The 23,809-nt window shown below is 48.8% G+C and overlaps 2 protein-coding genes and 1 long non-coding RNA gene across 5 annotated transcripts; 1 reads left to right on the top strand and 2 right to left on the bottom strand.

Moving 5' to 3' along the window:
• The first annotated feature begins 1,791 nt into the window (after positions 1–1,791).
• On the top strand, positions 1,792–5,160 carry TPRG1L (tumor protein p63 regulated 1 like). Its single transcript, XM_054647733.2, has 6 exons — positions 1,792–2,033; positions 2,129–2,220; positions 2,742–2,918; positions 3,464–3,617; positions 4,305–4,530; positions 4,737–5,160. Exons 1-5 carry the CDS (start codon positions 1,839–1,841, stop codon positions 4,497–4,499), a joined length of 813 nt encoding a protein of 270 aa, XP_054503708.2. The 5' UTR covers positions 1,792–1,838; the 3' UTR covers positions 4,500–4,530; positions 4,737–5,160.
• Positions 4,437–6,496, bottom strand: LOC143695674 (uncharacterized). 3 transcript variants are annotated; one of them, XR_013185116.1, is made up of 3 exons: positions 5,566–6,475; positions 5,340–5,520; positions 4,437–5,293 (listed from the first exon to the last, which is right to left on the bottom strand). It is a non-coding gene; the product is annotated as an uncharacterized LOC143695674 (long non-coding RNA). The 3 variants fall into 3 exon arrangements; XR_013185117.1 differs by having other exon boundaries at positions 5,340–5,401; positions 5,492–6,473; XR_013185115.1 differs by having other exon boundaries at positions 5,340–6,496.
• A 296-nt stretch (positions 6,497–6,792) lies between these two features.
• Positions 6,793–21,962, bottom strand: WRAP73 (WD repeat containing, antisense to TP73). The gene is made up of 12 exons (XM_054647731.2): positions 21,826–21,962; positions 20,624–20,776; positions 19,963–20,079; positions 13,591–13,663; positions 12,689–12,792; positions 11,853–11,939; positions 11,188–11,322; positions 11,024–11,101; positions 9,616–9,721; positions 9,031–9,156; positions 8,132–8,323; positions 6,793–7,253 (listed from the first exon to the last, which is right to left on the bottom strand). Exons 1-12 carry the CDS (start codon positions 21,892–21,894, stop codon positions 7,144–7,146), a joined length of 1,350 nt encoding a protein of 449 aa, XP_054503706.1. The 5' UTR covers positions 21,895–21,962; the 3' UTR covers positions 6,793–7,143.
• Positions 21,963–23,809: the final 1,847 nt, after the last annotated feature.

Here is a 23,809-nt window from a genome sequence, read left to right as displayed (position 1 = left end):
AGGAGGGACCCAGCACAAACTCAGCTCTGCAGTCCTTTTAAAGCCCCTTTAAAGCCACTAGTGAGGTTTCCCACCTAAAGAGGCCCACGTGAGCAAGGGCTGTGGAGAGCAGGGGATTCATGGGACACATGTGAAAGACAGATATCTGAAACCCTAGCCTGTCTGTGAAGTCAATTTAGTGTGTTTTCAATTTTATATCATTTCCCAGCACAGCTGCCCGCCAAGGATGTCATCCTCTGGCTCCACGAAAAACAGCCCTGAAAGGGGTCCAAGATATGATACAGCTCCATAAATACTGATGATAATATCTGCAGTCATGCCAGAGACCACAGAAACTGAAACATTAACGTGCCATTCATTCCCCAGCATTATTTAATCTTTGCTATCAATGTGCTGGATGTGATATGGGCGCCAGGGCTCTCCATGCACAATCCTGTCCCTATCCCACCCTCCTCTGGTACCTTCCTGAGCTCTGTCCTGATGATATTTCAGGATTTTGCACATCTGACCCAGATCTGCTTCACAGCAGCTGTGCCTGAACTCTGTAGACCCACACATCTTGTTCCTTTACGGGTATGTGAGAGTCTTGCCCAGACCACCTGGGCAGAGCAGAGCACAATTTTGGCTGAGCTCAGGGCCTCCCACTGTACATTGTGTGATGTGTGTGAGTTCTTGTCTTAGCCCTGAAAATCCACAGCAGGGCTGAGAGACGCCTCAAACACCTCTGGGTCTGCAACCATGGTGGCACTTGGCACCTCATACAGCCCCAGTGGTGTGACAGCAATGACACTTGGTACCTGATAGATTCTGAGCAGGGGATGTGACAGCACCCACCCAGGTTTGTGATGGTGACAGTACCTGGTGCAGCCCCAGTGTGTGACAGTGACAGTACCTGGTACCTAATCAGCTCTGAGCAAGGGATAATGACAGCACCATAGCAAATGACTCAGCCATAAGATAATGACTAATGATAAGATAATGACTTAGCCATAGCAAATCTAGGGTTGGTAAATTCTGTGCCAGCCACCGCGGTTATACAGGAGACCTAAATTAACTTTATAACAGCGTAAAGAGTGGTCACATGTTATCCAAGCAGCTAAGATTAAAAAGCAACTGAGCTGTCACAAGCCCGAGATGCCAATAAGGCCTCCCCATCAAAGAAGATCTTAGAACAACCGCTTTGTACAGCCCCAGGTGTGCGACAGCGACAGTCCCAGCAGCCGTCGCTGCGTGACGATGACAACACCCGATACCAGGGCCGCATCCCGCATCCCGCATCCCACCGGGTCCCGGCCGGGGCTGCAGGGCCGGGTCCCGGGCAGGGCTCCGCAGGGCCGGGTCCCGAGCAGGGCTCTGCTGTGCCGTGTCCCGGGCAGGGAGGGCTCTGCAGTACCGGGTCCCAGGCAGGGAGGGCTCTGCTGTGCCGGGTCCCGAGCAGGGCTCTGCTGTGCCGGGTCCCAGGCAGGGAGGGCTCTGCTGTGCCGTGTCCCGGGCAGGGAGGGCTCCGCTGTGCCGGGTCCCGGCCGGGGCTGCAGTGCCGGGTCCCGGGCAGGGAGGGCTCCGCTGTGCCGGGTCCCGGCCGGGGCTGCAGCGCCGTGTCCCGGGCAGGGAGGGCTCTGCAGTGCCGTGTCCCGGGCAGGGAGGGCTCTCCAGTGCCGGATCCCGGCCGGGGCTGCAGTGCCGTGTCCCGGGCAGGGAGGGCTCTCCAGTGCCGGATCCCGGCCGGGGCTGCAGTGCCGCCTCCCGGCGCGGCGCGGAGCGAGAGGCGGCTCTGAGCGCTCCGCCCGCCCCGCTCCGCCCCGGAAGGCTCCGAGCGCCCGCCCGGCGCCGCCGCCGAGATGCTGCAGCTGCGGGACGCGGACGAGTCCGGCCCGGCCGGCAGCCCCGGCAGCCCCGGGGCCGCCACGCTGGTGCCGGGGGGAGCCGGGCCGCCCTTCGAGCCGGCGGCTCCGCCGGCCCGGCAGACGCTGCGGCCGCTCAGTGTCCGCACCGCGGGCCGCGCCGGCCGCCTCCGCCAGTACTTCGTGTTCCGGGTGCGCGCCGGGAGGGGCGCGGGGGCGGCCGCGGGCAGCGCCCGCACGCCCGCCCTGACCGCTGCCTTGTCCTCTCTGCCTTGTCCCCCCCGCAGCCCGGCACCATCGAGCAGGCGGTGAGCGAGATCCGCGTGGTCGTGCTGCCCGCAGAGGACGGGGAGGTGCAGAGCGTGTGGCTGCTCACCGAGTGAGTTCCGCGGCGGGATGGGATGGGATGGGGATGGGATTGGGATGGGACGGGCGCTGCGGGCGGGGGAGATGAGAGCCAGGGTGGCCTCGGCCGCCGCGGGGTTGGTCCGGAGCCGCACAGCCCAAGCGCTATTCGGTATTAAACCTGGTGAATATTATTCCATGGTCCAGGCTGGCTGCAGCCATTATTATTTCATTATTTCTTTATAACCCAGCCCTTCAGCTCCAGATCAACGCTCCCGAGTTAACCCCTTCCTAAATCCAGTCCCGTAGAGAACTCACTCCTGCAGAAAAGCACAGGCACAGCTTTAACAAACTGACCCAAAGCCCCGTGTGTGCAGCAGGGCTCAGACCCTCAGCCTTGCACTGGCCCTGCAGATGCAAAGCAAAGTGACAGAAAATACAGCGTCACCAAGACTACAGATTTGTTCTCCTCAGCAATTCTCCTTTCTGCCAAGCTCTTGAGTGTTCCTAGCCATGAGTCAAAACCACTTAAACTCAGTGGTGTTCTCTCCCCAGAATCGATCACTGGAACAACGAGAAGGAGCGCCTTGTCCTCATCACCGACTGGTCCCTCCTGGTCTGCAAGTACAACTTCATCAGCCTGCAGTGCCAGCATGTCACCAGGATTGCCCTCAGTGCCGTGGACACCATCTCCGTGGGGGAGTTTGTGTTCCCACCCAAATCTCTCAACAAGTAAGCAGCCACAGGCACAGGTTATTGGGAACAGACTGAGCTGTGAGCCTGACCACGGGAACAGTCTGAGAATTCTTCCTTTTGCTTGCTTAACTTTGCAAACAATTCCTGAAGCTTTACTAGAACTCCTCAGGGTAGCTGCTGGTTTGCTGGGGTGGTGAGTAGTTGCACTAACAGCAAGTTGCTCAAGGACTTTCAAGATAAGAGGAGTATATTTGGGAGCAGAAACTCATCACCATTACATAATGCTGTAAGTAGTAGTAACACCACATCAGCATGAGTAGAAAGCTGTGAGTGGCAGGACACAGGGGCTGTGAGGGACGGCCAGGGTGTCCCAGGTGCTTCACCTTCTTGCTCTCAGCTCATAAGCATGTCCCTTTGCACATTCCAGGGCCTGAATTACTGCATTTCTTGCCTACTGTAAAATTTACTATCACTTGTATTTCAAGATCGCTTCTGGATCCAAGCGGGTGTTTTTCAGACAGAACATTTTTAGTTAACCTTGCTCAAAGCCAAGTTTTACCCTGTTCATTGTGCACTGTCAGGAGGGAAGGTGTCGGCATCCGCATCCAGTGGGACAAGCAAAGCCGAGCCTCCTTCATCAACAGGTGGAACCCCTGGTCCACCAACATCCCCTACGTGACCTTCACAGAGCACCCCATGGCAGATGCTGATGAGAAGATCTCGTCCCTGTGCCGGGTAAGGAGCTGCTCCAGGCACCTCATTGAGCTCATGGGGTAAACACAACTTCAACACATCAATTAATCAAACAAAATCAGTTACAGCACAGGTGGAACTTGGAGCTCCATCTCCCCAGTCTCCAAATTTTGACTTGCAAGGTGGCCCCATTGCCCACTTTTGCCAGCCACCCATAACTGGGTGAAACACAGAGGAAGCCAAAACTTCTGAATGTGCAGAGTCCTGTAAAGCCCAAAAGCAAATGGATCTTGGGCTGTTTCTGTTCTTACTTACCTGACAGGCTGATGGACTTTTCATCTAGGACTGCCAGCTAATTAACAGACAGTTTAATTGCTCACTGAAAACCTTCACCAAGGTGGTTTTCTGTTCTTTTTGTAATAGGTGCTTCCCTCTGAAGGTTTGTCTAAAATTAGAACCCTATTAAGCATAACACATCAGTGAGCAGGGCAGAACCACAGTCAGAAATAAACACCTGGTCACTGATAAGTTCCCTGTTTAAGTCACACATCAGCAGTGTCCTGTGTGAAATTAACTGAATCACTGAGGTTAAATATCAGACTGTGACTATCACAGTCCATAGAGCCCTGACAGCTACAGCTTTAATGCTAATCCTTCACCATTCCCTATCAGCAGCTACTTAACAGTTTGCAAAACAATGCCAAAGCAAGGTGATTTCTTTTCTTCCAGCTGGAAAACTTTCAAACACAGCTGATCCAGGCTGTGAAGAAAGCCCACAAGGAGGGCCCAGTGCCAGGAAGTGCTAACGGGGTGTTGGTGCTGGAGCGGCCCATCCTCATCGAGACCTACCTAGGACTGATGTCCTTCATCAACAACGAGGCCAAGCTGGGCTACTCCATGACAAGAGGCAAAATTGGATTTTAAACCCCCTTGTGTGTCACCTGTTCAAGGGCAAGTGAGTTGGGGAGAGGGTGCTGAGGGCAGAGCACGTGATAAAGTAAAGTTGCCAGGGGAAGGAATGGAAAAGAAAGGAAAGGGGGACGTTGTAGGACAGTTCCCAGGTTGTTTGGGGAATTCACAGGCTGGATTTGAAGCAGACACAGGGTGGTGCCAGCCTTGTACTTTGTACCTGATTTACAGCCCTCACTGGTCCTTATGAAGGGTGAATGAGCCGTGCTGTGTTCTGTGTCGCAGAGCCTGCTCTTCCCAATCCATCAAGTGCCACTGGAACCTGCTGAAACCCCAGAGCTCAGCAGGACCTTGGTGCCATTGGAACCTGCTGAAACCCCCAGGGCACAGCAGGACCTTGGTGCCATTGGAACCTGCTGAAACCCCCAGAGCACAGCAGGATCTTGGTGCCACTGGAACCTGCTGAAACCCCCAGAGCACAGCAGGACCTTGGTGCCACTGAACCTGCTGAAACCCCCAGAGCACAGCAGGACCTTGGTGCCATTGGAACCTGCTGAAACCCCCAGAGCTCAGCAGGACCTTGGTGCCATTGGAACCTGCTGAAACCCCCAGAGCTCAGCAGGACCTTGGTGCCATTGGAACCTGCTGAAACCCCCAGAGCTCAGCAGGACCTTGGTGCCATTGGAACCTGCTGAAACCCCCAGAGAACAGCAGGACCTTGGTGCCACTGGAACCTGCTGAAACCCCCAGAGAACAGCAGGACCCTGGTGCCACTGGAACCTGCTGAAGCCCCCAGGGCACAGCAGGACCTTGGTGCCATTGGAACCTGCTTAAAACCCCAGGGCACAGCAAGACCTTGGTGCCACTGGAACCTGCTGAAACCCCAGGGCACAGCAGGACCTTGGTGCCATTGGAACCTGCTGAAACCCCAGGGCACAGCAGGACCTTGGTGCCATTGGAACCTGCTGAACCCCCAGAGCACAGCAGGACCTTGGTGCCATTGGAACCTGCTGAAACCCCCAGAGCACAGCAGGACCTTGGTGCCATTGGAACCTGCTGAACCCCCAGAGCACAGCAGGACCTTGGTGCCCTAGCCCTGCTGTATCCCTGTGTACGGTGTCAAATCCTGTCGTGTGCTTGGGACTCCCTTGTGTTGTTTAAGAGGAATTGCTGTTCCAATCACCATGATCTCAGAGCTCTGATTAATGCCTGTTAGGAATTTTCAAAGCTGTCAGTCAGTCTTTAACAGTATTTGCTAGCTTTTGCTAAAGCTGCCACTGTTCCACCTGCTCAGCAGCAGTTTGTGAACTCAATATGCATTTCTGAGCTTCTTGTAAAAATCCCTCTAAGAACCTACTGGAACTTCCTCTCTACTTCTGTTTCTTTGCTGCAGCCACAGAATAAAAACTGTTGTGAGAGAACGTTGCCAAAAGCCTCACAAACACATTTGCCTTCAAAGCTGTTCTTTGTAGAACTGAAAAGGAATTCTATTTTGGTTAGATTGATACTCTTAGCCATTTTTCTTAAATCTATGCTAGTTTGGGCCAGGACTTTTTAACGGAGACAGAGAAAACCTTCAGCACTGTGTGTCAGCCTTGATTCATACATTCCTGCACTGAACCTCTCATCCAGGGATGAAATTCAGAAGAGATTACAGCTGTAATTGCTCAGGAGGTGACTCTAACAAGCTTTTTCCTTGTGCATGACCTTCTCTCCATGCCCTTTCATCAGAGCTGGATGAACACTGTGCCACAGTGGTTTTGATCTTAATGTAGGTGAGTGTTTGTGAAACTCCTGTTGCAGCCAGTCCTGACTCCAGCTTTCCAAGCTTCTCCATGCATTTTCTAAGTTGCCTGTTCAATTTTCATTAACCTTGCAGTAAAGTTAAAATTTCAACTCTTACTTGGCATTTGTTCTTCATTTTCTGGAGACTGAGGCTGTGAAATTTTTTAGGTAACAAAAGAAAAAACATCCGGTAAATTCCTAAACAAGAGGTTCCCTCCTTGGAAGGACACAGGGAAAAACAAGGAAGGATTCCAACTGCTCCTTCCCTGCCAAACCATCCACTCCTATTTGGCACCAGAGTTGGGGCAAAAAGTCCCATTTCAGTTACCTGTAATTCAGCATCTTCAAGTGTCAAATTGTGATCCCTCTGGCAAAGATGCCATGTAATAAATCCACGGTGGCCCAGGCACAGTTACTGTCACCCAAAATTATTTGTGTGCAAGTAACAGTTTCCTTGTGCTGGGGTAAATCACTACATCATCACATCACTGATCACACTGAAACAGACTTTCAAGTGCAGAGGTGCAGGTTTATAGTTTGTAACTATCAAAATATTTATTGGAAATAGAAAATTTAAATAATAGCTATACAGTATATATACACAGAGCTACAGTTTTAGAAAATAAGGGTTCAGAGTTGAAAAATACCAACTCCCTCAATATTCAGGTTTTCTTGCAATAGACACTCATTCCTTACATTTCACTTGCTACATCACTTCATTCAAATGCAGTCACAGTATTTCACACACTGAGCTTGGAGCTCCTTCAAATAAATAACTTATAAATACAAACACTTCAGACTGGGCAACAAGTTTTCAATCCTTTTCCTCTTTCTTCCTCAGACTTGGGAGCAGTTTTAATGCATTTTAGTTCTTTTATTTTACCTCTTCTCTTTCCAAGTAACACACACAGAAGTGGTCCTTACTCAGGAGCAGCATGGAGTCCCCACTGGAATGCCAGGAGAGAGACACAATCTGGAAGTCACCTGCAGGAAGAGATCAGTGTGTCAGCCAGGAGCTGGCAGCCCATCCTCCTGCTGGAGGAAAAGGCAGCTGGAATCAGCCACACAAATAAATCCCTGCTTGGCCCCATGCTGTCCCTGAGACATTTCCCGTGTCTCACTGTGAGCTTCTCTTTTCCTGAGGGTGAAAACAGCCATTTTTAAGCAGCTCCAAGAACACACCTGAGCTATTTCCAGGATAACACTCAGATCAATTTATAAATAGAATATTATTTTTCACTGAGTCTGGATTCTTTAGTTCTTTTCTGTCAGGGTCAGGATTAAATGTGTGAGATGGATTTCTTGTTGGGACTCAGATGTTTATTAATTCTTAATCTATGTTACAGTCTCACAAACCCTGAGTTCTACAGCACTTCACTCTAACTGGCTAAAAATGGAGCTGTGTCTCTCTCTCTACAAGGCCTTTTAAGGATTAACTGTCCAATTAAGAAATGACACCTAGATTGTTTTTATTTTTAACCCAATGATCAACCACCCATGCCCCGCAATGTGGAGTTTTATCCAATTCCACAAAACCACCCAAACCTGTGGAAGAGGGGAAGGAGGGGAAGGAGGGACCAGCATCCACTCTAAAACGTCCATCTTGCTTTATATATATATATCACTTATATTCTAAACCCTTAAACTCTAGGTTTTCCACCCCTGTGATATCACACACTTCTATGCAAACTCCACACCCCCAATCCCAGTCCCACCATTCCATTTTGGAAGCCTTCTCCACGGCCTCGGGTCAAATGCAGCGTTCTCTTGGGGAGAAACTTTTTCCAGCACAGAAAATCTAAAAGTTCTCAAGCAGCCAGGGTTCCACCAACGGAGCAGTTGCTGGGAGGTCGTGTGCTCACCTTCCCCAGGCACCTTCACAACGACACAGCCAGCTGGGGACCACAGGTACACTCTGCTGCTGCCCGTGCACACAGCCAGGCGGGGCTGGCAGGGGTCCCACTGGAAGCACTGGATGGTGTACAGCTGCTCCAACACCACTGCCAGCTTCAGCTTCCTGATGTCCCAGATCCACACAGCGTTGGGAATGTTATCTGCAGAGGAAGCAGCAGTTGTGTGATAGCTGGAGGATGAAGGATCGCGTGTGGTTTTTCTAAATGCACAGGAACAAACAAATCCGTACAACGCAAATCTTTAGGTACACCCCAGGGTTAGCACTACTTGAGTTTTGCCAAGCAGAGCCTTCGGGAAATATTGCAAAAAAAGGTCAAAGTGATCTAGTCCATCTCCCAGTCCTTCCCTGGCTTTTATCACATTGTCTGTCTGATGGGTTTTGCAGCTGACCCAGAGCTTTGGCATCCAGGCACAAACAGCCCCTCAGGACCAAAGGGAAAAATGGAACCTTAATTCCATGACTTTCACTATTCAGGCAGTCAGAATTCCTCCTGCTATAGGTCGTGCAGAGTTCTGCCTTTTAAGAGACCCAGGCTATAAGTGGGAAGATTTGTTTCATTTTCAATACAGTGTGCTCACACAAACTTGAAGAAATATAAAACCCCACTATTTTCATTAAATACAGAGCCAAGGTTGAGTTCATGCCCTGATCAGCAGCTCTGGCAGCTCACAACAGTTAACACACACTACAAGACAGGCTGGGATTCCCCTGTAGTTACACATCTCCCAACAGAGCTGATTTTACAGGGCCATGACTCTTTTTATAGTGCAAAGGATCATTTCTGCTAAGGAAACCCCCACATGCCCCTCATGGTTTCCCCTCTAAGGCAGGGCAGTCGGAACTTACCATTTTTGGTTGCCAGGAAAGAGTTATCTGCACTGAAAGCCAACATCCCAACTCCCACTTTGGGATTTGCCTTGTCAGCAACTGGTTTGATGTAGTGTAAAGAAACTGGCACTTGGCAAATGTCATCTGGAACAGGAAATAAAAGTATGTCACTAAGTGAGCCTGGATGGATAATGCATTTATATCCAACTGTTAAAACCCCTCATCTCTGAAGTGATAGGACCATATTTTACTCTTCTCCAAGATGTTCCAATCAGAATTTCAACTGCTTTAAAGATACTACATCTTCACACAGCCACCCTACTACTATTCCTGCCCTCCTACAGAAAAGGAAAGGCTGGAAATTCAGACTGAGATTAAATCAGGAAAATGAAGAGAGATTGATTTTTCTACTACCTCCTAACTACTATTTCAAACACTGTTAACCAAAGGTGATTTACAGTGCCACAAAGACTGAGACTGATTTTTACTGCCCTAGAGAACATCCAGAGGATCTGTCCAAGGGGGCAGAGTTCACCTACAATGTTTATTTAAAGACTTCCCAAGGCAAACTCAAGTGTCTGGTTTGAGTAAACTTTGGCTTACATTTACTCTGTGTGCTGAAGAGAGAACTAGCCAATGCTCTTGTTGGAGGGAAAGAAAGTCTCTCTGTGCCAAGAGTTGGGGATTTCTCCACTTCTTTATACACAATCTACAAAGAAACAAGTGAGAGCTCTACAGAAGGGCCTTGCAGAGTTTGAACATGGGCTGTTACCAAATACCCACATCCCACTGGCTCATTTGCACATTTAGTACACCTCAGCATCCCCTGGTTCATCAACAGAGGAAAGGGCTTTCAGTAGGCAGATCTGGAATCCAGTATTCCCAGGCAGATCTGGAATCCAGTATTCCCAGTGAATTATGGGCCATTTGGAACCATGATCAGGAAAAACACAGCAGAGAATAAGCCCCAGGCAGTGCACCCCATTCATTATTTCTGCTAGCAAATTAAATCATCCCCATTACAGCAGGACCATGAATCTCATTTTTACAACCCAAAATCTTTCATCTGATTCTGTCACAAACAAAGTGCAGCGCTGCAGAAGGAAAATAGCAAAAATATTTTAGTGTGCCTGCAACATATTCCTGAACACAAGCACCAGGATAAAACACAGCAACTGCAATTCCTGTCTGTGTAGTAGAGATTAACAGAGCTATTTCCATTTGTTTTCCATGACATATTTTACACCTAACTGGAAGTTAAGGCATTTTTCAGCCGTGAGAAGCTTTGCTGAGGTGCTTTAATGGCTCGTGCCTGGCTTCTGGCTAAGAGGCAGAGTCATGTGAATATTGCAGGCTTAAAATCCACACACAAACTCTTCCAGGAGGTCTGTTCAGTCCCTCTGCAATGGCAAACGGCACCACACACTGTTCTCATTACCTCCAGGGATGAGATCAGCTCGGGATTTTGGGAAGAGCAGCTCTGCACCTGCTGCCAACAGCGCAGAATCTGTCAGGCCTTGCAGGTACAGGTATAAAGGATAAAAATCAATGCTGACAGATGTTCCAGGAAATGCCCTTTAGGTGAGCTGGATGAGCCTGTCCACACAGGATGGAAAATCTGAACACAATCCAGTTCCAGCACTGTTTAAAGTTAGGAATTGTATAAAGCTGAGACAAATCTCTCCTGTTCAGTTTTCCAGTTTGCCATCGGCTGCACACCCAGATCTGTAATGCAGCCACCACCTACACCCAAAATACATTGGCATGTGACAGGAGCATCTGAGAATCTATCACTGCTCAAGAGAGATGATCACAGACACATATTCCACCAAATTTGAAAGGATTCCCCTGTTTTGTTACATTCCCAGGTTGCCATGCAATTTCCCAAGCCCTGGGAGGAAAAAAAAAAGAAAAGTCTCCAGAATTAAATGGATTAATGAGCATCTTTCAGATACAAACAGCAGCACCCAAGCTCTGCTAAGGTCTCCATGGATTTGGGATCCACACTTACAGTCTTTTTGCTGGTAATGACTGCTGGATGCTCAAGCTCTGTGATCTTCTTCCACGTCACATGGTTCAGGATACGCACCTGGCTCAGGAAACACGGCAAGCAGAGACTGTTAGGGCAAACTTCTTCAAATGATTTAGATAAAAAAGGCAGGAAACACTTCTCACCTTTTCATCAAAGCTGCCAATGGCCAGGAACTGGCTGCTGGGACTCCAGGCAATTGATTTGATGCCCAGGGGCCACTCGTAGGCACGGTAGGAGGAGAGCAGGCGCCCATCGAGGGAGTACAGCAGCACCTTGTACTGAAACACAGCACAGCCACTCCAAAATCCAGCAATGCTGCTGAAAACCACAGGCAGGCAAGTCATCCTGCCAAACTCTGCCTGTTTATCATGCAAGTTCAATACAAAGGTACAAATGGTCTCTTATCTATGAGTTAAGAGGCTTCGTTGCTCTGTTTTTGGATGAATACTTGCAGTAACTGTAAAATCACTGTGCAAGTGCAATGTCAGTAAAGCTGTACAAAACTCTTACACTCTTCCATTATTCTTTCCTTATTTCAATAATGAAGGCAGCTTCTACAATGTTTACAATTTTTTTACAAGATAAATTAGAAATAATTTGCTGTCATTGAAGGTTTAAAGAACAGCCACGTCCACTTGCAAGGACACCCATCCCCAATGCAAATGTAATGTTTAACAAAAGCTGGACTCACACCCTCTTATATTCAAAAGAAACATTTTAAACACTAATTATTTTAGTCACTGCTTTATACATGATGGCCAAAGACCAACTTGAGCTCTTCAAGAAAATAATCTGCTTTTCCTCTTACCTCCAGGCACGTGTCCCAGGCTGCCAGCACACAGCCATTGGGAGCCCATTCAATCCCAAACAGATCCTGGGTTTCAGTGTCAAAATGCTGCCCACAAAAGAGAAACCACAAAACCATTTGAAACATGCCAACAAATCCTGTTGCATCTAAGCTGACAGAATGTTCAGTTTTAACCTTTCGAGGGCTACCACAAACACAAAAGAGCTTTTTATATGCCAGAGTAGCAATAAAAATTGTAAAAATCCACTGTAATACATGCTGCATTCAGTGGATCTTTGATCCCCTCTACAGAAAAGCAGAGAGTTTCTATACCTTCAAATGAACAGCATTTCATAAGAGAATTAAATTAGTTACACTGAATCAATCAAAAATCCAGGAAAACTAATTCCTTGTCTTAAAGCAAGTATGGGATCACATAATCCCAGAAAGTGTGAGCTGGAAGGGACCTTACAGGGACAGGGACACCTTCCACTATCCCAGGTTGCTCCAAGCTCCATCCAACCTGGCCTTGGACACTTCCAGGGATGGGACAGCCACAGCTTCCACTTCATTAGGGAAGAGCTCAGGAACATGACAAACATTTAGGGGTATTTCCCAATTTTCTCTCAGCTTCTGCTGAGGCTCAGAATTCCCAAATTAGAGGTGACACAAAGTTCTTAGTGAGGTTTAATTGCCCAGATCCAGCCCGTGGCCAATGCCACCCTCCATGGACTGATCCCACGTGTGAATACTTTATACCACATGTCCCAAGTACCAAGCACTCGATACTCTCAGTGTTTCTCTCACTGTGCAGGTAACCTCCTGCAGAGCAGAGGGGGAGCAGAGGCAGAGCTTACCCTGAGGAGCTGCCAGTTCCTGCACACGAAGATGCTGATGAAATCCTTGCAGTCGCGGCGCTCCGCCACGGCCATGTAGCGCCCGTCCTTGGTGAAAGCCACCCCTGCCACGGCACAGATTAATTAAAACTGGCTCAAACAGAAATCAGACAACAAGGCAGAAGAGCTGATGAGTCTTCAGCGAGGCATAGTTACTCCCAGTTCAAAGCAGGACTAAAAGAGGAGCCAGAATCTCTTCACAGAAGGTCACATTAATCAAGGCAAAGCACGGTGTTACTGATTCATTGTGTCAGCAATTTTTAAGCTCAGAATGTACAATTTCTCAGGATGAAGAGCTCCAGCGTGCTTCAAAACACATCTAACCACTGACAGTTGTTATATAAACCCAACAGATTTCAAATAACCCCTTCATTTAGCCTGGCTAAATGGATCAGTTATGCAACCATCAGGTCTCCACTAACTCCCAGGCATTGCTCCCCATGCTCCTGGATTTTACATGGAATACATAATTGTCTTTGTCATCTCTGGGATACAAGCCTTGGGCAGGAAACTGCTCACCACAGCCATGTGGTCTGACAGCCCTGACACAAGCTTCCCTTTCCAGCCTTTCCATATGCAGAAGATGACAAAAGTCACTTTGGATTAACTCATCGGGAGCACGTCCAGCATAATTTAATGTCTTAAAGGGTCCCTCAGAGGCAAACACAACACAGATGCACATGTGAAGAGCAGGCACATGGATCAGCTGGAATCCTTCACTCAGACACCACAACCTGGCTGCAGGTGCTGCTCAGAAGGGACAGGACCAGACCCTGTGCCCAAAAATGGGGTTTGCAGTCACATTAAAGTCATCTTCCCTTTCTGCCACATCAAAGGACCATTCCCAGCCAGGTGTTACTTACCTTGCTGGCATGCTTTGGGGTACTTGATGTAAGACACAGACTTGGTGCACAAGGACCACACCGTGATTCGCAGCTGGCACAGAGACAGGGAGCAGTTTTGGTTATTTGTGAAAATTTAAAAAAAAAAAAATTAACAGGAAAACATCAACCTAATTCAGCAACACAAAGTGGATCAATGAAACTTCTGTGATTCATTAATTCTGCAGCTATTTGGTGTAACACAGTGACATGGGGAGCAGCTATGAGGAATTATGTCCCAACTTCTGGCAGTTAGCAGGGAATTTACCCCAAACTTACACGAGTAAGATGGGATACAAAATTCACAGCACTGATATGGAGAAAACCTCTTCACAAACACTGAAGTTCCTGACACTGGGCAGTAGATTGGGAAGATGTTTGTGCTAGAGTCACTGTACAGTTGGAAAAACAGATTCATCACAGAATCTGGAGGAGAGGTGGGGAGTTTCCTGCCTTTATGAATGGATGACAAGTTACAGCCCCTTCAGAACACTGCATCCCTTGGGAAAAGGCTATCAAGTATGAGCATTGAGCTGGATTTTACAACATTTAAAAACCCTCAGCTTTGATGGCTGATTTGTGTTTTGCTCTTCCTTCCTCAGGCACCCTTACAGAATTACTGAAAAATTCAGACACCCAAAACCTGCTATGCAAAGCAAGGCTTTACACTGGTGTTTGGGGGATTTCTGGAGAACTGTGCCTCCACAAGCACCAAGGCAGACCCAGCCTCCCCAGAGCTCCCCAAGGTCACAGCTGCACTGCAGGCTCTGCCTTGCCATCTGCACATTACCCAATTAAAAACAAATACTCCCTCTCCCTTAGCAACGGCAGCCCAGACACACGGGCATTCACCAGGGTGGCACGTGAACCTTTGCATTTGGAGCTGGAGCAAGGAATGTTTCCAGACTCAGCTTCTGAACTTGTGTTTTCCTGCATTTTACTGCACCAAGGAACAGCTACAGGTAAGACTTTTTCCAGTGAAGCACCTCTATCACAAAGCTTTCCCTGAACAATTGAACACTCAAAATTAATTCTGATCCATTATGGAAAATGCCAGAATTGTCCCCATTTCCTCCTCCTCCTCCCACACCCCACACAGCCCAGCAGTCTTGGGAGGAAGGTTCTCCTACACCTTTCTGCAGGTTTGTCCTTGACAGCTTTTCCTTCCCTGAAGGACCTGGCATGCTCAGTGGTGACAAAGGATGCTGAGGGAGCAGCCTGTGGATGTGCTTCACTGATAGCACTGCAGGTTCTGTGTTGCAACAGAATTTGGAGGTTTTTCCCTTGCTGACATGATCAGTTTTGGTGGGAAGCAGAATTCAAGGGATTTACAGGGTTCAAACCAAGCTTCAGAATCCCAATAAACACTGCCTCCCTATCTGAGATCCATGGAATCCCAAACAGATCCTTCTGCCTTACACATCAGGAAACTTCTGACATTTGAAGAAATAACACAGAAATCTTTCCCCACGGATTCACAGAATGATGTGGGATGGAAGGGACCTTAAAGCTCATCTTGTCCCAGCCCCTGCCATGGACACAGACACCTTCCAGTAGACCAAGTTGCTCCAAGCCCTGCCCAACCTCACAGGGAAGGATTTCTTCCCACTATCTCACTGTCCTCCATCAGTGGCAAGCCATTCCCCCTTGCCCTGTCACTCCAGGCCCTTGGAAATTGGCTCTGTCCATCTTTCCTGTAAGCTCCCTTCAGGGCACTGGAAGGCCACAATGAGGTCACCCCAAAGCTTCTCCTCTCCAGGCTGGACAATCCCAACTCTCCCAGCAGAGCTGCTCCATCCCTCTGATCACCCTGGGGCCTCCTCTGGGCTCTCTGCAGCAGCTCCAGGTCCTTCCTATGCTGGGACCCCAGGGCTGGAGGCAGCTCTGCAGGTGGGGTCTCACCTGGGCAGGGCAGAGGGGCAGAACCTCCTCCCCTAAGTTCAGCAGCTCCTGGAGGACCCCACGAGATGAACATGAATCAACTTTTATTGATTAATGACCCTGGGGCCGCTCACTTCCGGCCAGCCAAAGCCAGCGCTGTCAGTCTGCTCCTCAGGCAAGATTTACTTTAAAAATACCAACACAATGCCTCCACACATTCCTCTGCAGCAACTGCAGCACTGAAATGCTGCTGGGGACTATTAATTGCATCCCTAAATGCACTGGCTGCCCTGCCTCCCCTGAGCAAAACACACAGCACACATTCTCCAGCCACTTAATACAAGCTTAGCAGCTGCAGGCTTCGAATGCTCAGGGCTGGATCATCATTTTTCCTGACAAAGGCATCTGAGTGCTGCTACTCAGCCTCATGAACAGCTCCCCTGGCCTGCTGGGCATCAAACACAACACTGCCATCCTGGACCACACTGCCTGCTCCAAGCCTCAGGAGGCCAGCACACCTTGCATGGCACAGTCACACACACAAAAATACACCTGCAAAAACCCAGACTACAACTAAAGATGCCTCTAAGTGTCTGAAAAGCAGAGCCCTCATCTTCACTCCATCTGTCAGCCACAAGACACTTTTAATATCTAACAAGATCAAAGAATCACAGCCAGGAAAGAACATTAAAGATCATCTTGTTTCAAATCCTCTATTCACAGATTCATTGAGGTTGGAAAAGACCACCAGGATCATCAAGTCCAATCCAACCTGTGCCTGATGCCCACCTTGTCACCCAGCCCAGAGCACTGAGTGCCACCTCCAGGGATGGGGACTCCACCACCCATCTCCCTGGGCAGCACCTGACCACCTTTTCCATGAAGAAATTCCTCCTGATGTCCAACCTGACCCTCCCCTGGCAGAGCTTGATGCTGTGTCCTCTCATCCTGTCATTCTCTCTCTGCTCAACTCCACTCTCTCCCCTGCAAGGGCTGCAGGCTCAGAGGAAAGCCCACAGATGCATTCTATAATTCCACTGTAATTTCTCATCCAACTCACACAACTGGATGGTTTGGTCTAGTGCTAGGAACATTTAAAACCAAATCATTTTGCTTCCTGAAAGCAGGATCCTTTTCTGTTGTTCCATTTGTGCCCACTCAGACATTCCTACAGAGAAACACATATTATGTGCTTAATGTATGGATTTCACACCCCCTTCCCTAAACGTTGTGTTTACAACTGAATTGTGACAGAAAGGGAAAACCTTCATATTCCCACCTGGAACATTCCACAATCTCATTTAAGTTGCCAACATAAATGAGATGAAGAAGATTAGAAGGATTATGTCACAGCTTGCAGACAGGATCAGGAGCAACAGAAACACCAAACACAGAGGATGAGAGAAGAAACCAAACGCTTCAAAAATGACAGGAAATTTCCATTGCTGCTCATTGCCTTTCTCAGGGAATTCATGGAGAAGGGACAATTGTTTTTATAGAAGGAGAACAGCCCATGATTAGTTAAGTCTGCAGCAAGCCCTTCTCCACTGCTCCTTTTGGGAAATACCTTCTCTTCAGCATAGATTGAGTGGAGTTGTCAAACTCAAATCCTCACAATAATGGTGTCTGAGAAGTTTTCAGCTGTTGTTTTGCAGTGGAAAAACAAACCAAAAGCAGAAGCATTTTTAAAATAGCCTAAAAACAGCTGAGAAATAAAAAGTATTTAGATGGTAACGTGATAAACAGTGGCCCAGGACCACGGCCCAATGTTGACAGCTCCAGGCAGGTGTAGGACTGGTGATTTTCAACAGACAAAAACACACTTTTAAACAACCTACAGCTCAAATGACTGTCAACTCTTGTCCCAGACTTGACTGGGTCACTCAGCCCCCTTACATAGCAGTGTCTGTCAGCACTGGATTTCAGAAGATTATTCAGAGTACATTCCTCGCCAGGAAGCATTTTTCAGCCAACGCAGCCACGCACAGTTACTAAGGATTAGCTGGGATACACACAGAAACACACACACTTCTCCCTGCTGCTGCAGCTCCAAAGAAGCTCCTTAATGCTTGAGGACTTGACATGGAATGAGACAAAGCACCAAGTATGTAGTTTGTAAGCACAGCTCTTCAGAGAAACACTCCAGAACATCTTCACACTATTTATCCCAAAATGTGAGGGGCATGAGGAAGCAGAGAATCCCAGGATGGCTTGGGTTGGAAGGGACCTTAAAGCTCATCTTATCCCACCCCTGACATGGGCAGGGATACCTTCCACTAGGCCCTGTCCAACCTGGCTTTGAGCACTTTCAGAAATGTGAAGAGGATCCATTTCCTTCAGATCCTTTACCTGGAGCTGTTGGTTAAGCTCTACCCGTGCCTGTAAATTTTGGCCTTGGAAGGAGTCACACGGGGTTCAACACCCTCCACAGGACACACTGATAATGTGGAACTGCCTCCCAGAGTGGATTTCAGTAGAGGAGGAACACTGACCACAAAGAAACCCTACAAATTAGCTGATGAATTCCAAGTGTCAAAGCATGGTGCCAGACTCCTTTTTTAGGTGCCAGTGACAGGGCAAGGAGCAATGGCCATAAACTAAAACACACCAAGTTCCACCTCAACATGAGGAAGAATTTCATTTCATGGAGGGTGGCAGAGCACTGGAACAGCTTCCCAGGGAGGGCAGGGAATCTCCCTCTCTGGAGACATTTGAAACCCAGCTGGATGCATTTCTGTGTCACCTGCTCCAGGTGACACTGCCTTGGCAGGGGTGTTGGACTGGATGATCTCCCTACTCCAACTATTCTGGGACTCTGTAATGATTTTTCTGAGGCAAAATCGTAAATACAGATTGCTAGAAAGAAGTTAGCCCAACCATAACCTTTAAAAAAAAAAAACCCTTTCTTATTCCTCAGGGAATAAGAAAGTTCCTTGTGAGCTCACATTGATCTGAGGAATAGCAAGTGGTTACTTGGTGCTGTTTGGAAGTGACCAAAGCCCAGCTGAGCTGACAGGGAACCCCCAAACCTTCCAGGCAATCCGTGGATTTGATAAGACACTGCTACTAAATCTCCTGAGCACTGCCCACATCCATCCCCCCCAGACTGTGGATTTAGCAGGGAGAGAATAAACACAGCTCCAACCACGGCCTGGCCCTGGCAGCTGTCTGACAACAGCTAATTTAGCAACCTGTTTACAGCTGGAAAGGAAACTTATCCCAACACAGATGCCAACTTGGCAAAGGCTTAATGAAATCCTCTAAGGTCAAACCGAGTTCTGTTGGGAGGCAATAAATCCTCCCTGGTCCACCCCCACATGCACGTGCCACGAGATCTTCTCTGGGAGCCTGACACAGCCCCAGCCTGCAGTTCTGCCTCCTCTGCTGCTGCCTGACCAGCAGGGATGGCTGCTCTGCCTCCAGGCTGGAATTCTGGGCTTGCTTTTAATTTTTATGGCTGCTATCAGGGCAGCTCACACCTGGGAATACCAAGGTCTAAACTTATCATTCCTGTCTAGAGGGATGGGGGAGTGGGTCTGTACACACACACAGCAGAGTCCACAGCAATATCCTACTAACAATTTCAGGATATCTTATTATCCTACTAACTAATTTTTGGGATTTACCCAAAAAAAAAAAAGGGAATCTTGCACTGCAGCATGTGAATTCTGTGCTAACCAGAGTTATGGCACAAGATCTTGTCACCTAACACCCTTCCACAGGTTTGGAAGGAGTAAATACAAAAAGAAAGTGTCTCACATGCTGTTCTTGGCTATTTTCTGACCCTTCATTGTTGTACTCAATAATAGCAATCATCAGCTCTAATCCAAAAGGTGGAAAAGTCAGAATCCACAAGATTTCCAACAAACTGACCATCCACAAACCAATTTGGATTCTACATTAGTAGCATTCCCCAATATGGGTCTCAACAAGCATTAAAGGTGTTATAATTTTAATTTCACAAGTTCTACCAGCAGTCTGGCTCCTGTGTGTCAAATCAAACAATTGGGAAAATATTTCCAGGATCTGGATCTAAATCTCATAGGTCAATAGGTCTGTAAGTTTTAATTTAAAATCACTCTGAAATGTTTATGGTTTGAGTTTTTAACTAGAAATCCTGGGCTTCTCTCACCATGCAAGCAACATACTGGATTTCTAAGACTGCTTTGATGAAGGCCACCAAAATCCAAAACATCAGGATATGTTCTAAACCACACAATTTTACCTTCAGATTTAAGTCTCCATTTTCTACCTTCTCACCAGAAGCAAGAGGAAAAAACACTTAAAATGTTCCACTTAGTGGAACAACAAACACCCAGCCTGGCACTAACCCGAGCCACACACAGGAGCACAGAGCTGCATCCGCGCTCTCCACCACCGCTGCAGCTTTAAGGGCTCTGGGTTATTTTAGGAGGCAAAGGGCAGACAGCAACACCTGACACCGAGGGGAGCAAGCCTTGCCTGCACACTCACATGGAACTCGGTGGTGTTGAGGATGTGACGCCCGTCCGGACTCCAGCATGAGGCCACCAATCCCGCGGAGCCCTCGTCGATCTTACAGTACCACTCCGACTGCTCCAGGGACCAGACCTGGGGCAGGGAGCAACCACACGGAGCAGCAAGCATCAGCTCAGCCAAAGCTCTGCTCAGGAGGATTCCCTGCAGCTGGCAACAGGCTCCTGCATCCCAGCTCAGGGAGCTCAGCGACACCCAACCACCCGCAGCCATGAAGGACTGGCGCTGGATCCCGCTGCAAAAGTGAGTCCCGTACTCTGTGTGGTCATGGAAAGGGCAAATGATGTGGGGTTGGATTTTTTCTGTGACAAATATACTGAATATCCAACATTTAAACGGGTTTAGTTCATTTAACAAGCTTGCATGTTATTTATTTCTGTAGGATAGTCTCCAATTCTGATCTGTTTTGCTAGATATTTTTATCCAAAATATTCCTTTTCAAACTAAGATTTTTGTCGTGGCTTTCAAAACCTCGGCGTGCTGGGTTATCCTCAAACTGTGTTATCAATAACATCAGGTGCCTCAGCAAAGCCTCAGACTAGTGCTGGCTCTTAAGCTCTCACTCACATCACAGCCAAACCCCAGCAGGACACACACCCTGTGCTGCTTTCATGCTCACCTGGACAATGCCCCGCTTGTACATGGCACACAGGATGAACTGGGAGTCCGAGGACCACTCGATGTATTGGATCTGATCCATGCAGCTGTAGAGGTGGAGGATCTGCAGGGAGCTGGCATCTCGAACCACCAAGCGGTGCTGCACACACGAGGCCTGGGGGGGACAGGGACAGGGCTGAGCTGGGGCAGGATCCTGGATGGAGCACCAGGGCTGCCCCTGTCAGGCACGCTGGGATGCCAGGTTTAGCTCAGAGAGGGTCAATGTTGTGTTTAAAAAAAAAAAAATCCTCCCTGTGGGTGGTGAGCCACTGGCACAGGGTGCTCAGAGAAGCTGTGGCTGCCCTATCCCTGGAAGTGTCCAAGGGCAGGCTGGGCAGGGCTTGGAGCATCCTGGCACAGTGGAAGGTGTTCCTGCGTGGGACTGGATGAGCTTTAAAGTTCCTTGCACTCCAAACCAGTCTAGGATTCTGTATTCTATTCTATATGCACTGAGCTCCACTGCAAACTACAGTGAGAACTAACCCGGGGGAAAGGGGCTTTAGAGTAAACAGAATCCTCAATTCTATAATTGCTAAGCAAGTAACTCCAGTTTTTTAAAAAATTACTTTCTGTCTGATACCTTATTTTATTTCATAAAATCCCTTAATGATTTGGGTTGGGAGGGACCTTAAAGCCCATCCAGGAACACCTTCCACTATCCCAGGTTGCTCCAAGCTGTCCAGCCTGGCCTTGGACACTTCCAGGGACCCAGGGGCATCCACAGCTTCTCTGGGCACCCTGTGCCAGTGGCTCACCACTCTCACAGAGAACTCCTTCCCAATATCCCATCTAACCCTGCCCTTTGGCAGTTTGAAGCTGTTCTTCCTCCTCCAGCCTCTCCAAACCGTTGTAAAAAGTCCCCTCCCTCTTCCCTGTAGGCTCCCTTTAGGTAGTCCTTAATTTAAAGTACTAATTCATCTAACTGATTACGGTTAATTAAACCAAACTCAGGTCTCCGGTGTTGACCCTTCGTGCCTCAAAGCCTCTCGGCAGCAGCCTCGGAGCTCAGGCCCGCAGGCTCCGGGGCTCCATCGCTGCCCCGCAGCGTCCGCCCGCAGCCCGGCCGGGCCCGGCCCGGGGGGCCCCGCGCAGCGGCCGCTCGAGGGCCGCGCCAACCGCCCCGTCCCGGGCCGCACGGCCCCGGTGAGCGCGGCCAGCACTCACCAGGCATTTTCCGTCGGGGGAGAAGCGGCCCAGGAGCCCCGAGAGCTTGAAGAGCTCCGAGAAGTTCATGGCGGGCGCGGCGCCGCCGGGATTCGAACCCGCCGCGCTCCGCCCGCCCCGCTCCGCTCCGCCGGGGACCGCCGGAAGGGGCGGGGCCGCGCGGGAGGGGCCGCCGCGGGGCACGCCGGGAGTTGTAGTCCCTGCGCCAACACGGCAGGGGGCGCCCGGCGGCGGGAAGCGCGCGGGAAAGGCGCGCGCGAGCCGCATTGGTATGCAAATGAGCCGCTAATGAGCCGGGTAATGACGCGGTTAATGAGCTGAGGGGCGCGCTCCCCCTCTTCTCCATATCCTCAGGGAACCTTCCCTTATCTGGCGCCTTTCCGCGGGCAGCATCGCGCGCATGGACTAGCCCTGACTGATTAACCGGCCCTTCTGGCTGATTAATCAGCCCTTCGGGCTAACCACTACTGCCGGCTAATTACCGACAGCAGTGGGGGCACAGGTGGGATGTCCCGCCAGATTCGCCGGAGAGGACAGAGGAACTAATAATTGGAATAGAGATACCGCAGTAGAAAGGATGTGAACTGACTAGAATCAACCAATCAATCAATTAATAAATAAATATAGGCACACCAGGGGTAGATCCCTGATAACCCCTCTCAGAGGACATATTCCTTTGGGAAACAGCCCCCTTCTTCCTGAAGGGAGGTTGTAGACAGGTAGGGTCGGTCTCTGACAGAACCAGAGGACGCAGTCTCAAGCTACGTTAGGGAAGGGATAGGTTGGATATTAGGAAAAAATTATTCACCGAAAGAATAATAAAGTACTGGAATGCTCTTCCCAGGGAGGTGGCAGAATCACCATCTCTGGATGTGTTTAAAAAAGCCTGGACATGGCACTTGGTGCTATAGCCTGGTTGAGGTGTTGGGGCATAGGTTGGACCCGATGATCTTAGAGGGCTCTTCCAACCTCACCATTCTGTGATGGGGTTTGCAGCAACCTGGGACAGTGAAAAGTGTCCCTGCCATGGCAGGGGTGGAACCAGACAATCTTTAAGCGCCCCTCCGACCCAAACCATGCCCTGACCCTGTGGCTGATTAAAGCCCAGCGCTGCTGCTGGTTATGGTGGTACCAGTTGTGGGTTCCTCTGGGTCTGGATTGAAGGCCCTTGAGACAGTAGTTCATGTTCACACTCAGGTGTTTATTATTCCTTATCAGTGAAACAGTCTCACTGCTGTGAGTTCTGCAGCTTTTCATTAGAAGGCACAAAATGGCCTTCTAATCAAAATCATCCAGAGCTGACGCCTGGATTATTTTCCCTTTTAACCCAATAGCTGATCCCAAAGAGCCCCCAATGCAGACTAACTAAAATCCCAACAATTTGATAATACACTCCTTTTTGTGCTGTGCTTAATTTAGAGCCCATTTTAGATGTAAAAGGCACAGTACAATCTCCCGTTATCAGACTGTTGGAATTTTAGACAGTGGAAATGTATCGTTCTCTAAAGGTAAATTTAGAAACAATTTATAAGGTGGCTTTTTCTACACTTCCCACAAATTTCTCCTGAAGAAGTCCACAATATTCAATTTTGGGACAAAGTAGGGCATGAATTGATAACCAGGATGACTGAAACAGGCCATTACATCACACCACAGCATGGGTCTGCTCTGCGGTGCCCTGACTTTCACCCTCATTCATGGAGAAAGTTTCCTAAACTCCAGAATAGACCAGAATCCACAAAAAGTGTGGAATAGATTACAGACAGTAGTGAAGGTGCATCACTTGGTGAGAAATTGAGGTTTTGGGGTTTTTAGTATGTTGTGGATGGGAGCAATGTGAAAAATGCATGCATTTTATGATTGGCTTTTCGCAAACATTAAAATGAATATTATATGTGTTGCGTTAGAAAGTGATGCTGTGTTAATTCTCTTAAGTAGTGTGTTAAATACAGTTTTAGGTTATATCAAAAAAATGTCAAAATAA

This window comes from Agelaius phoeniceus, chromosome 24 (genome assembly GCF_051311805.1).
Source record: "Agelaius phoeniceus isolate bAgePho1 chromosome 24, bAgePho1.hap1, whole genome shotgun sequence".
NCBI classification, from domain to species: Eukaryota; Metazoa; Chordata; class Aves; order Passeriformes; family Icteridae; genus Agelaius; species Agelaius phoeniceus.
This window is presented reverse-complemented; position numbering and strand designations above follow the sequence as displayed.

What these genes read in the sequence shown, in the direction of transcription:
- TPRG1L (XM_054647733.2), top strand. Translation starts at nt 1,839, where the DNA reads ATGCTGCAGCTGCGGGACGCGGACGAGTCCGGCCCGGCCGGCAGCCCC. An exon ending in GCCAGTACTTCGTGTTCCGG is followed by an intron (nt 2,034 to 2,128) that starts GTGCGCGCCGGG and finishes TCCCCCCCGCAG; the next exon opens with CCCGGCACCATCGAGCAGGC. An exon ending in AGCGTGTGGCTGCTCACCGA is followed by an intron (nt 2,221 to 2,741) that starts GTGAGTTCCGCG and finishes TTCTCTCCCCAG; the next exon opens with AATCGATCACTGGAACAACG.
- WRAP73 (XM_054647731.2), bottom strand. Translation starts at nt 21,894, where the DNA reads ATGAACTTCTCGGAGCTCTTCAAGCTCTCGGGGCTCCTGGGCCGCTTC. An exon ending in TCAACACCACCGAGTTCCAT is followed by an intron (nt 13,664 to 19,962) that starts GTGAGTGTGCAG and finishes TCTCTGTGCCAG; the next exon opens with CTGCGAATCACGGTGTGGTC. An exon ending in CCCCAAAGCATGCCAGCAAG is followed by an intron (nt 12,793 to 13,590) that starts GTAAGTAACACC and finishes GTGCCGTGGCAG; the next exon opens with GGGTGGCTTTCACCAAGGAC.